This window comes from Trichechus manatus, unplaced genomic scaffold, assembly GCF_000243295.1.
Source record: "Trichechus manatus latirostris isolate Lorelei unplaced genomic scaffold, TriManLat1.0 scaffold00073, whole genome shotgun sequence".
NCBI classification, from domain to species: Eukaryota; Metazoa; Chordata; class Mammalia; order Sirenia; family Trichechidae; genus Trichechus; species Trichechus manatus.
The window spans coordinates 11,754,729-11,769,513 of NW_004444009.1; the positions used below are offsets into that span (position 1 = coordinate 11,754,729).

The 14,785-nt window shown below is 38.2% G+C and overlaps 1 protein-coding gene across 1 annotated transcript in view; it reads right to left on the reverse strand.

Moving 5' to 3' along the window:
* The window catches only part of CTTNBP2NL (CTTNBP2 N-terminal like), a 47,996-nt gene that overhangs the window by 8,956 nt on the left and 24,255 nt on the right, over positions 1-14,785 (reverse strand). The window contains exon 3 of the mRNA XM_012556680.2: positions 1,925-2,155. Coding sequence (XP_012412134.1) covers positions 1,925-2,155 — 231 coding nt within the window. The remainder of the gene's footprint in view (positions 1-1,924; positions 2,156-14,785) is intronic.

Here is a 14,785-nt window from a genome sequence, read left to right on the forward strand (position 1 = left end):
AGGAGTCCAGTGACAAGGGCCAGAAGGCAGAAGGGGACAAGGAAGCTGGTGATAGGGAACCCAAGGTTGAGTAAGGATATTGTTGATGTGTTGTGACATGATTGTTAACCATTGTCAGAGGGCAACATTTGTAGTAACTGTTAAATGAGAAACTATTTTGTTCTGTAAGCCTTCGTCTTAAGTGAGAGTAACAGCACAATTGGAAGAGCACAGTCAATGTCACTAAACTGTGCATGTAGACATTTTTGAAACGGTGTATCTCTGGCTATGTGTATTTTCACCAAAAAAAAAAAAAAAAAGGTTGAGAAGTTAGAGGGTTAATATGTTGTGGGGTTGTTAACCAATGTCATAAAACAACATGTGTACTACTGTTTCATGAGAAACTATTTGTTGTGTAAGCCTTCACCTGAAGTACAATAACGTATTAAAAAAAAAAAAAAAATTTAACCCCCTTAAAGCATCTGATATTGAAATACAGTATTAAGGCAATTTGAATTATTTTTAACTTCTTCCTCTCCCTAGTCACCTTGAGCTACAAATTGTCCCAACACTATACCTTCCATGGGCATGACAGACAGCCAGTCCTTTCAGGTCAATTCAATTACCTCATGTACAAAGTGGAAATAAGGCCTGCCTATCAAATAAGGAGACCGTGAAGATTTTCTTAGAGGATTATGTAAAAGCTGCCCATATTTTGGCAATTAAGTCAAACCCATCGATACTTCTTAAATTGCAGCATAAATATCTTCAGATGACTTCATTCTAGACCAGTGATTAAAGTTGCCTGGGTCTTGGACAACTTTGATAATTTTATTAAAGCTACAGAATAAATCCATTTCCCACAAAAATGCATAAACTTTCACATTCTATATATTTTTTCTGGAGGCTCATGGAATACCTGAAGCCCATCCATGGTTAAGAACCTCCACTCTAGCCTTTCATTTGGGCTCTGTGAAGGGAAAGACAAGGTCATGGGCAAGACCCAGAGCCTAGGCATTTTATGAGATGTATTTTAAGCAGATGGCTATACCGCAGGTAACGAGAAAAGTAAACTAAGGTACATGAAACTTTGCAGCTGCTAATCCTATTTTTCAGATTAAAATGTTTTCCACTAACTGCACTGATGTCCCCCCTTGTTGGTGTAAATCTAAACTGATAGTTTTAAAATATGCAGATTCTAGCCAAGCAGTAAATGCCAAGTTGGGGAATAAATTCACAAGTGCTAGAATTCCAATGAGATGAGGTAGAGGAAACCACAGGTTTGCCTTCCTAACTTGGGGACTGTAAGATATGGGACCAAACATACACACACACACACGTACACACACGTACGCACATGTAAGCACACAATTTCCTCATAGGGTAGAACAGCTTTAAGGTAAACAACCCTAGATACTGTTGGTGGTTTTATGAACAGTGAAATGCAATGGAACTCTAAACAAAAATGGAAATAATCTATTGGCTTATATATTTGTAAGTCAGATAAATTCTCTCTCTCTCGTGCATAGCATTCCCCCAAATACCTGTTAATCTTTCTATTTATCATTCAAGTAAGTGAATAAAGAACGTTCTGTTCAGCTACAAGCTTGGTCAAACCCCAGTTTGTTGCCAAAGTCTGGATGATCAAGAGCAAGAAAAACATACGAAGTGTTTTGGAGTGACATACCAAGAAGGAATGCCATCTTAAATAATGTGTCTGGCATACCCCCTAAATTTAGCCTTTGGAATAACCTGTGTTTTCTATCTCCTGGCTGCTAGGTAAGTTAAAGGGCTTTTTGACATCTGTGAGAGACATCCACACCCCCCACACCTCCAAAATGAGTTACTGTGAAAACTGGCAGCTGACAAGAAAGTATCAGACATTCTTTGTGGAGCCCTCCCGTGTGTTTCTTACTGTGGTACTGGTCACCTGGGGTGAACCTACCTTGCGGTGCCTGCTCTCGGCAGCAGCCAACTGGGACAGCATGCGCTCCTGCATGTTCTTGCACTGCTTCATCACTACCTTAAGAATGGAGAGTGGGTTTGTGCAGACGGGCTGCTTCTCGCCATCATTTTTCTCCTTGAGAGTTTCAAAGTCTCTCTGTAGAGCCATTAAGGGATCACTGATGTTATATTTTCCATAGCGTTCTTCAATGAAAGTATCTCTGTGCTGGGCCTGGGAAAGAGGAAAAAAATAAGTATTTTTTTGCCTTTTAAAAAACTATTGAGAGGGATTTGCTCTCTAGTAGTTACACATTTGAGCCCTAGTGGCACAGTGGTTAAGAGCTCGGCTGCTAACCAAAAGGTCAGCAGTTCAAATCCACCAGCGGCTCCTTGGAACCCTATGGTGCAGTTCTACTCTGTCCTACAGGGTCGCTATGAGTCAGAATCGACTCAATGGCAATGGGGTTGGTTTTTTTTTTTTCCTTTTTAGTTAGACATTAAAGTGGTATTATTAATGTAAATGTCACCTGCTGACTACAAATCAGATTGGTCCATCTAAATATAGAAATAACATCAGAAAGGTGTTATGGTATAATAATAAGAACACTTATGTATTTACACATTGTTCTGAGCATTTATGTTCATATTGACTTATTTAAATTTTACAACTCTATAAGGTACTGCTATCATCTCCATTTTGCAGAAGAGAAAGTTATTATAGAGAGGCTCAGTAACTTGTTCCAGGTCACTTATCTAGCAAGCTGTCAGAATTGGGATTTATACTCAGGCAACTTGGCTCCAAAGTCTGTGTCCTTAACCATCATGCTTATTGCCTCTGCTTATGTCTACTTATGACTGCTTATATTACTAACAGGTATATCTTATCTTTTCTTTCTGTATTATGGTGTTCACATTTCAAAAAAATGTTAAGCATGATAATTTTATGAGTTTACCTATTTAGAGGCCTAACAAGGTAGCATTAGATAAGTAAAGGATGCTAAAAATAAATGTAATCCTGTTATAATTTAGGACTATTTGTGATTTGTACATAGGAGACTTCACTTAGTTGTTGATGGGTCAAGAGGACCGAGGCACTCACAACCAGAGCTGCAGAAAAAATCCCTTCTAGCTATTGCCAAATCCCACCCTCTCTCCTTCAGTTTCTGTTCAGCTGCTACCTTCCATCCTCCTTCCTGTCTCCTTCAGGGCTTAGAGAGCTTTGGGGGAGAGAGGTGAGCAGGGGATGCGGGCTGGTGCTTGGAGTCTGGTCTAGGGCTCTGGGCTTGGGTGCCAAGGCAGGGGTCTAAGGATCAGCAGGTAGGTAGGGAGATATTCTCAGGCTTCCTGCTTCTCCTATCTTTGTTAGAAAGGGCTTGAAGTACTACTTCATACGAGCATCATATATTACACGCAGGTGAACAGACTGACATTAATAATGACTTTACTACATAGACATTAAAATGTTTCCTGAGACATTTTACAATAAAAAATGTAAAGTGCAATACAGGGCTGAGTAAATGTTTTCAAAAACCACAGCAAAGTACTATATACTTTAAGCTCTCACATTAAATTTAGTTATAAAAACTACTGTCATTTATCCATTTTTTAAACTAGTTTATCAGGAGCTATGCTCTCTTACCACACCACCACTCACAAACAGGAACCCATTTGAAAAAAAAGGAAAATACACAATTCAACGGCTATGCTTTAATTAAAAAACAAAAAACTCAAGAAAATAAACATGTGATTTCCTTCTTACCAAAGTTTCTTAGCCTCCCTTGTAACCCCCAAATCCCAAAGCACAGAAGTATGTTTCACTGCTGAAAATCTGATGCCTCTCTCTTCATTAGACTGTCCAAGTTCAAGCTCCAGGAATCACTTAAAACCTTATGCTAATAATTTATGTTGGTATCAGTTGGCAAATGTTCAAAGCAGAGTTAGAAGCCCTGAGTTTTACTTCTGGCTTGACTACAACTATCTTAAGTGATGACATTATTGGAGTGCTTGGATTATATTTGCATACTGGAAATATGGAGAATGAAAGAAGTTTGTTCAAGTTACTGGTTGTGTGTGTGCGTATGTATTAAAGGGGGAGAGGAAAAAGGGGGAACTTCAACAGCAGAGTCCAAGACAGAATCCTATTTGTTTTTCAGTTCCAAATTAAAAAGGAAATTCTCAGTAAAATTTCAAAATAAACTTTAGTCCACTTAGGATGGAGAAAGAAAGACTAAATCCTGAATCAGCTACTTTTTTTTTTTTTTAAATAATTGTTAAAAAAAAGTAAGATTTTAGCTACATTTTAAAAAGCAATGGCCTCAAACAACATGGGACTCATCGATGTTTTTCTGTTTCTTTAAAAACTGGTATAAAAACACGAGACTGATAACCTAAGATTCAACGAGAGCATCTATTTGCAGCTATTAACGACCGAAGGCAAATCTATGCTTAGGAAACACTTACCCAAAGGAGGCAAGAGAAGAAGTCTCTTTAAGCAGTGAAAGTCCACTTTATCAATTGTCACATTCCTTTTTTTTTTTTCAATTGTACTTTAGATGAAGGTTTACAGAGCAAATTAGTTTCTCATTAAACAATTAATATACATATTGTTTTGTGATATTGGTTGCCAACTCCATGACATGTCAACACTCTCCCCTTCTTGACATTGGGTTCCCCATTACCAGCTTCCCAGTCCCCTCCTGCCTTATTGTCCTTGCCTCTGGGCTGGTGTGCCCCTTTAGATCTTATTTTGTTTTATAAGCCTGTCTAATCTTTGGCTGAAGGGTGAATCTCAGGAGTGACTTGAATACCGAGTTAAAAGGGTGTCCGGGGGCCATACTCCCGGTGTTTCTCCAGTCTCTGTCAGATCAGTAAGTCTGGTCTTTTTTTTCTTTTTCTTTTTTAATGAGTTAGAATTTTGTTCTACATTTTTCTCCAGCTCTGTCCAGGAGCCTCTACTGTGATCCCTGTCAGAGCAGTTGGTGGTGGTAGCCAGGCACCATCTAGTTGTGCTAGACTCAGTCTGGTGGAAGCTGTGGTAGTTGTGGTCCATTAGTCCTTTGGACTAATATTTCCCTTCCATCTCTGGTGTTCTTCATTCTCCCTTGCTCCAGACTGGGTGAGACCAGTGGAGTATCTTAGATGGCTGCTCACAAGCTTTTAAGACCCCAGACGCTACTCACCAAAGTAGGATGTAGAACATTTTATTTATGAACTATGTTATGCCAATTGAGCTAGATGTTCCCGGAGACCATGGTCCCCAGCCCTTAGCCCAATAATTCAGTCTCTCAGACAGTTTGGATGTGTCTTTGAAGCTTCTACAGTTGTCACATTTCTTATCCAAAACCATTTCTATATGGTTAGTGATGATTAAAGGAATAATTATTGGTACTGAAATTGGCTTCATAGGGCAAAAAGGAAATAGAAGAAGTAAACCCAAATATTTTAATGACCTTTTCAGAACACCATGGAGAATGTGTTGCTGGTGGGTAGGAGTTAGGAGTACAATTCATGAATTTCTTGAGATTAGATCTGCTGAGAAGCTGTCTCTCAGGTTTAAGTATATAGTTACTAATCCTCAAAAATATGACTTTTTAAAACCCACACTGTGATTATCCTGTATAATTAATATACATTAGAGTTAAGAGTAATAGATGAGGAGCTTCTTTGCTGAAGTCTTGGACTGAGAACAGTTGTTAGGCTGTCTCTTTTCTCTTAATGTACTTTAGAGTAATTCCATAATCACTTGTATAGTAATTACAAGTTATACAAAATTGGTGGCTTTGCATATAAATGAAAAGGATCTGTAGAATAATCTAAGAAAGGCCTCTTCTCACACAACAATTTTTTAAAGTACATTCTAATGTGGAACCAAATATGAGAAAGGGGACTTCAGTGTCTATGTCTATATACCAAACACTGGATTGTAAAATGAGAAATAGTATACAGTTATTTTTCAACTAACTTAATGACTCAGTCAGGTGAACTATATGGATGACAGGCTTAACAGGGTAAACAATAACAACAGCTATAGCCAAAAATAGATTTGAAGAATGAAAGAAGACCTTTAGTGGAGATGTGTATTGGTTATTTATTCCTGTATAACAAATTACCACAAAACTTAGCAGCTTAAAACAACAAACATTTATTATCTCACAAGGTTCCTGAGGCTCAAGAATCTGGGAGGGGCTTAGCTGGATGGTTCTGGCTCAGGGTCTCATGAGGTTGTAGTCAAGTTGCTGGCCAAAAGGGCAGTCATACTGAAGGCATAACTGGGACTGGTGGATCCACTTCCAAGCTTACTCACATGGCTGCTGGCACAGGCCTTGGTTCCTTGCCACGTGCTGGCTTTTCAAAGAGCAAATGACACAAGAGAGCGAGAGACAGCAACAAGCGCCACTAAGATGGAAGTCACAGTGTCTTTTATAAGCTAGTCTTAGAAGTGGCATACCATTACTTCTGATGTATTCTATTGGTCACAAAGACAAACTCTGGTAAATCTGGGAGGGGACTACACAAGAGTGTGAGCATCAGGAGGTGGGGATCATTGTGGGCCATCCACAAGGTGAATGACTAGTTATGGTACCACTATCATTTACATCTCAGTCAAAATTTAAAGACCAAGTACCTATATTCAAAACTATCAAGGCTGAGTTTTAATGCTTTAATGATATTTGTTATTTTACAAGAAATTTTAAATGACTTCTTTTGGGGGGGTTGGTAATAAAGCTAAAATCTATCAATTTGCAGTTTTATTCTTTTTACTTCAGTGGAAATGTAGATTTCAACTGAACAGAAATCCCTACATTGTCAAAAACATGATGGTTTTCATTTCAGACAAAAGGAAAATAATTGGCTGGTTAGACAGAGTCAATGATAGTATTACCAAGGCAGACAAAACACACAAGTCATTTATTACTCATTTATTTTTACTGCACAGGCTGAATGAAACATGCTACTACTGAAAGCTTAAAACAAAACCACATAATATCCTTGGAGTCTGCCATGCTTGCTCTTCAAACGTTCAGCTTTGCTATTACTAAGTTCAAAAAGAAAAATGAAGCAGTCGCCTCTCCCATTCCCCAATATTTTATACCCCAATATTATATATACATATATACACATACACCCCCAATATTTTATATATCTATAGCTAGATCTAGATCTATCTGCCTATATATATCTATATGTATATATCCTAATCTTAATGTAGGAAATCAATCTCCTTATTCTTTGGTGTAGAATATGGACTGCCAGATGAACAAACAAATCTGTCTTGGAAGAAGTACAGCCAGAATGCTCCTTAGAAGCAAGGATGGCAAGACTTCATCTCACATACTTTGGACATGTTATCAGGAAGGACCAGTCCCTGGAAAAGGACATCATGCTTGATAAAGTAATGGGTCAGCAAAAAAGGGGAAGACACTCAATGAGATGGATTGACACAGTGGTTGCAACAACGGGCTCAGGCATACAATGACTGTGAGGACGACGCAGGACTGGGCAGTGTTTCATTCTGTTGTACACAGGGTTACTATCAGTCAGAATTGACTTGATGGCACCTACCAACAACAACAACAACATTGTTTGGATGATAATATGAAAAGTGGTTCCAAATCTAAAGATGAAGAAAAAGGCCCATTTAATTGGGGGTTTATATTTAAGTATAAAGTTTTATTTTTAAGACTCTGGCTGGTACCATAACTGGATTATTTTTCAACTTTGCCATTTATGAGACAATTCTGAAGTGATCCTTTTAAAAGTAATCAGCAATACAAACACTGTGAACCTTTAAAAAATCTGAATACCTCTATGCCAGGGAACCAGAAAGAATGCCAGGGAACCAGAAAGACAAAAGAACGTGATTCCAATATGGTTTTTAGTAATGCTATCAAAAACATGTTAAAAGGAGTCCTTTTCACACACAGCTTAATCTATTAGTCTTCAAATAATTCACACTCTGCAGTCCCTGCTAAATTATAAACAGATGTCTGAGCGAATGGAAATAAAGCAACCATTCTGGATAATGATGAATAACATTACAAGCATACCCTTTGTTTTGGAAGTTCCTTTTCACTTGCTGAAAGAGAACTAGATTTTAATGTTTGACAATACTGATAAAAGAGGATTTAGCCTCACTGGAACTTCATTTAAACTTAATTTTTAGAAAATGGTACAAAATAGAACATGTAAGTAAAAGGAGAAAAATATCATGGTTTAAAAAATATTTCTAACCTATTATTAAAAACCCAGTACTCCCTCCAATTAACCACAAACACATACGCTATATTCTCAAATCTAGTCTTTTCTATACATTTATTTTCTTTAATACTTTATGGCTCTAGAGTCTAATAGAACTGGGATTGTATCTTGACCCTATTACTTTCTGTGTTATTTTCAGCAACTCTCTTAACTTCTCTGTGCCTCAGATTCATCATCTGTAAAATAGTATCCACTTTGTAAGTTTGTTGTAAAAATTAAATGAGTAATGTAAAATGCCTCCTATAGTACATGATACATAGTAAGTGCTGTAAGTATTATTTTTTCAATGAGCAAGTTTAGAATATAGATTTTCCTTGACTTTAGATCCAGTGACTTCCAGGTCCCCACCTCTGCAAATTTAAGATTCTGTAAAACTAGGCTGGGCCAGGAAATCTGCACTAAAAGCCAAACAAAATCCATAAATCCCGAGATGACTCTGAAACAATACAACATTATAAATATATTGGGAACCTGGGTAACCTATAACACTATCTATATGTCATTCATTTTCTAATTAATCCTCAACTACATGTGAAATTTTGTGTAATGTCATCAACTGGGTTTTTATCTGTTCTATTATTATTAAATGTAAAAGTTTCCCACTTCTATGTCTTTCTTCCTACCTAGATTATAAGTAACTCAAAGGCAAGAAGCACTTATCCACATATCTTTCTTCTTTCTATAGCCTAGTATTTTGCCTTATGCCCAAGACACTTAACAAATGTTTACGCTCCAGCCTCTTTCCTGACTCATGGGGGGCACAGTTTTTAATGCTTTTATTGAACACTTAATGTTTGCTGGGTCTATATATGCTGAGTGACGTAGGAGATGATAGGAGGATACAGATTTGACTAAGATGTGGTCCCCTTCTCAAGCTTAAAATCTGCCAGACAAGTTAAAGGATTAACAACAAACATTAACGATACTGTTTAGAAAACATTTAAACTAGGAGAGGCTGCTAGCCCTCTCCTTGTTTAAATATTTTCTAAACAATATCATTAATGTTTAGAGGAACATCAAGTACAATTTATTTGATCAGAACTTTCTAAGATTCAGACCTTATACCCGTAAGGAATAGGAAGGAAAAGGCCAACCCTGGAAGTGGGTGGGCTCTGGCAGATAAATGAGACTATCAGCAATGTAATGAATCACAGGAAACGGGTTGATTGTTTGTACAGATTGCGGGGTTGGGGGAGAGGGCACAGAACCCAAAAACTGCGTCTGAAGTATTAGACAATGAGACCCAGCCTATAGACTGTAACTGTGTGTAACTCTGTGAACTTGAAAAACTTCTGTATTAGAGATGTGCTCAGGTTCTTTCACACACTGTGTATGTATTATTAACAGTGCAGAAACTAACTTCAGGGTTAAAATATTAAAAATGAGTTCACTAAAAAAGATGCAAAAGAATACCTTCTTCCTCTATTTAGGGGATTCTGTGGAGGAGGGATTTGAAGCTGTGTAATTGTGGGGTGGGTCTTGTTTGAAGCAATGTTCATAAAATCCAAACAGACTGTTCCAACAAGGAAACATGACAAGAAACAAGCTGCTCAAATATAAGGTCCTGGGAAGAGGTCTTTAGTGTGGCTGAGAAGTAGACAATGTTCATATTAAACATTTTATCAAGTAAACAAGATGTTTACAGGGAAAGAGAGAAGTGAGGAGGACTGTAAAGGCAGAATAAAAACAGGGACTAATATGGTTTTAGAGCCACACCATGGTGAGGGCAGGATGTCAGGGCAGGCAGAGAGAAGCAAGGACAGTGCTAATTATACAGTAAAACCTGCAAAAGCTGGAACCTGTATAGGGTGGAAAACCTGTCAGAGAAGGAAAACTAAAATATTTTCCACTAACAGGAGCAACAGAAAAGTGAGACTTGGAAAAACAAGGCCATCCTGTGAAGTTCCAGCTCTCACAGCTTTCACTGTACATTTGTGGTGCGATAGATCACTTTTGTGTGGACTTTCTTGCCATGATCTTGTAGATTCCTGCACTGAGAAGCTCCTGGAACCAGGAGACTGAGAGAGAGAGAGAGAGACAGAGAGCTGTAACATCGAAGAAGGTGAGAAGCAGTGGCAGAGAAATGGCAGCAGAAGCAGAGGAAGGAGACAGGGCAATGGGCTTTCCTGCCCTTGGAGTGAGAAAGCTGAGTGCTTGCTGGTGAAGTAGGGTGCCTCTGGGCCAAGATCATTAGAGATTTATGAGAATGGGGTGCCTCAGGGCACTTACCAGCAAAACTAAAAGAGCTTTGTAACACTTGCCTAAGCAGGGCAGAAGCCTAGGGCCAGAGAGAGGGGTACTTGCTAGCACAGCTGAAAAGAGGCTGTCCTAATGGAAGAACTGTATCCTGAGCATTCCTGAACCTGAATTGTAACCTGTTACTTCCCTAATAAACCCTATAATCATAAGTATTGTCTGTGAGTTCTGTGTGGCTATTGCAATGAACTATTGAACCCAGCAGAGAAGTAGAAAGGGTTGTGGGAGGGATGGTTTGTGTTAGAACTGGTAAAGATGACAGAGAGAGGAGGCATGTTTGATCTCCACCTCATAGGAATCAGCCTTGGGCTGTTGAGCCTGATTCTCCTTCCCCCTCATGAAGTTAGAGGAGGTCAGATGCCACACCATTCTTACAACACCCTAATGACAGAAGCTAGAACAGGATTTCCAAGATGCCATATTAAGGGAGAGAACAGGTCCCATGTCAGAAGGCAGAGGACGGAAAGGTATTGTCATTGAGCCTTACGTAGAGGGAGGTAGCTACCTATTCACAGAGGTAGATTGGGAGTCAAATTACGGAAGGATCGTTCTTCTTTAGAGAACACAAGGGGGTGCGTAAAGAAGCCAAGACTGAAAAGTAAAAGATGGGCTATCAGTGCATGGTGGGGTGTTTAATTATAATTTTAAATGTGAACTGGCAATGGTCATCATTATAGTAAGGCACTGAATGTATGGTGAAATCAAGCATGCTCAAACCCACCACTGCTACTATTAATTTCAAGTAATCCCAATCCAGAGCTGCCTTTATTTTCATAATAAAAGTGTACTGAAGGAGACTGGACTATACATGGGTCATAAGAAGAAGAGGAATTATCTTTGTTTGAAGACATATGAGTTCTTCCTTTTTATTCTGAAGGGTGGTAATACCACTAGGAAACTTACGTGTCACTGGGGACAGAATGGGATAACCAAGAACCCTTTCCCATTTTAATCCCGTAAGGAACAAACGAACAAACAAACAAACAAACAAAAAAAACCACCAAAAACCACTGGCTATACTCTAGCCCTCTAAGCCCTTATTTCAGCACTCTCTTCCTTTAGTGAGTTCTAGGTCTGGTGTGGAGAAGGTACTCACTTGTCCCATGGATGAAAGACACTGAGAGAAAAGGAAGGACAACAGACCGAAAGTGAGATTTTTAAAGGTAAAAGAACTCAGACTTACCAATCTGTAAGGCAAAATGAGAAAGGAGGGATGATGAAGATTTTGTGAAAGCGAAAAAAGAACCAAACAAACACTACATGCTGGATAAATGAGGGATAAGTAAATACATTTTGAAAGACAGAGGGAAGGTGTGTAATTCAGACAGATGTTCATAGGGGTCTTTAGCAGAAAAGTCTGTGAAACAATATTTTTTTGTATATCTCTAGATAGATGAAGAAAAACATGCAACTACATGTACTATTAAAAACATGCAAAACACGTACTATTAAAAAAACAAATATAAAAACCTACTGTTTTATCTGATGATCACAAAGCTACCATTGCAAACCAGTCAGGAAATGCAGATGACCATATGCCAATATGACAGGAAAGGGCACCAAGTTAAAGTAGCAAAATATCAGTTGGAAATTAAAATCTGGTCTTCAATTTTTTTTTTAGATGAAAATAAATACAGTGAACAAAGGTATATATCTCAATTATTTGATTTCCTTATACTACAAATATGGAAACAAAGACAAAACAATGATTTCCTATCTGAAGAACAAATCAGTTCTTCTTAGTACAGGATGAAATGAAAATAATGTCACTAAACTGAATTATCAACAACAGTTATGAAAGCTATGAAATGATTTTACTATAGTGAAGCCTCTTTTCTCAAAAAATATGACTTAATAACTGGCAAGCTATTTTGAGCCTTGAATACATTCAGTTAGACTTAAGAGCTCTGAAGTCATTCTTTTATCTGACAAATATTTGTGAAGTACTTACTAGGTTCTAGGTACTTGGGATATAGTGCTGAACAAGAGAAAGGTACTTATCTCTCATGGAGTTACATTTAGTGGGAAAAAAATACTATACATAAAGAAAATATAAATACAAATCCTATAATCTGTGATGTTTGTCAGCACAAACACACAAATGCTCATATTATCAATCTAGTGCAGACAACAGAAAAATAACATTAAGTGTAACTCAATTCTAAAAAGTTGATTGGGTATACTTACGCATGAAAGAGAAGGGAAGGGAAACGGTGTTACAAACAATGGGAACAGTTCAAGCAAGACTACAGAAGAATGAAAGGGCATAATTTTGGTCTAGAGGTTAGATTACATCTGGTAGACAGGCAGGAAATGAGACTAGGTTCAGGCCAGTCTGTACATGCCTTGAACATCATGCCTTTAATTTTGTAGGCAGCGAGGAGCCACAAGATGTTTTTAAAGAGAAAAGCGACAAGATTAAATTGATACTAATCACATCTTTAGAGAATGAGACTAGAAACACAGTATGTTAGAAGGCTAGGTCAATAGCCCAGTTGAAGCGCAATGAGCATCTCAAGTCAAAAGGTAGGTGAGAGAGGGACACCATATACAAGGGGGCATTTTGGAGGTAGAATCAACAGGTTTGGGGATCTGATTAGACACAGGGGATAAAGAAGAGAGAAGTATTTAGAAGTATTTAGCTTGGATGATTGGGTGGCTGGTGAAGTCATTAATCGGGACACAGAACACAGGCAGAACACACAGGTTGTTAGGAAGGATGCTGAGACTGTGATATGAGATATTTTGACAGATATGTCAAAAAGGCACTTTGATATATGAGTCTAAGGATAGGAGAAAAATCAAATCTGAGTGTTAAACACCTGTTGAAACCAATGGATCTGATTAAATCACCCAGAAAGAGAGTTAATGGGTCAAGATGAGACAGGGCTAAGAACAAAGTCCTGGGGAATATCTGTTTATGTATTATTCATTCAGCTAACATATTCAGTACTTAACATGTACCATTATACTCTGCTAGGTGTAGATATACAAAGATGCATAACAGGATCAGCAAAATAGATGTATGCTATGGAATATGAACCAGCAGACAGAAGCAACAGATTATGTGCACACAGGGCAACATGGACAGACCTCAAAAGCACAGTACTCCGTGCAAAAAGTAAGAAACAGAATGAGCCATTTAACACAGTACCATTCATGCAAAATAAAAATTCACACACAAAAAACAATATATATTTTACAAGAACAAATACAAACAAAAAGATACATTTAAAATACATTAGAATAGTTGCTTATGGAGGCCAGGAGTTGGAGTTGGGACGGAGAATAAAGGGAATTAAAAGTCTAGAGAGCAAGAGACAACACTACACTAATTACACTATAGTCATGAAAAGTGCTATCATAGATTTTGTACAGTATGCCACGGGAACCACAGAGAGTGACATTTAATGCAGACACGGAAGGAATCAAATCTAAGAGGCATGTGGAAGAAAAAAGGCAAAGGAGTCTGAGAAGGAGAAATAGAAGAGCCAAGACAAGAATATCACAGAAACCAAGGAAAGATTGTCAGTACTGTCAAATGTTAAAGAAAGGTTAGGCAATCTAATTAAAAGAAGCCATTAGAGGTTACTTGTAACTGCCAAAGACAAAATTTCAATACAGTAGTAGAAGCAAAAGGCAAAACAAGGGATGGCAGGTGAGCAACTAAAAGCAGGAGTACAAATGACATTTAAATATTTTAGTGTGAAGAAAAGTAGAGACAGCGTAGCTCAGAAGGAAGGCGGGATTGAAAGGAGTTTTTTTTTTAAAAAAAAAAAAAAATTAAAAATATAGAATGGAGAGACATGTCCAGATAGGCTTTGGGCCAAGGACAAGAGCCAGTGTAAAGGAAGAACTTGGAGAGCTAAGAGGAGGCAAGGGATAAATGATGGAGTAAGGCCCTGAAGAAATAGGGAAAGGATGGGATCAAGAGTACAGGTAGTGGCACTAACCTTGGAATAGCGTTGTATAGAAAAAGAAGAAAATCTCTAGGAGTTTCCAATCAATAAGAACAGAGCCTTCTATACTGGGGAATCCAGCACACTTGTACAAGGAAAGGTCATGGAAGCTCCACAGACACATCCAAACTCCCTGAGAGACTGAATTGCTAGGTGGAGGGCTGTGGGGACCATGGTCTCAGGGATCATCTAGCTCAATTGGCATAACACAGTTTATAAGGACAATGTTCTACATTCTACCTTGGTGAGTAGCATCTCGGGTCTTAAAAGCGTACGAGCAGCCATCAAAGAGACTCCACTGGTCTCACCCCTTCGGGAGCAAGGGAGAATGAAGAGAACAATATATAAGGAAAAGATTCGTCCAAAGGACTAATGGACCACAGCTACCA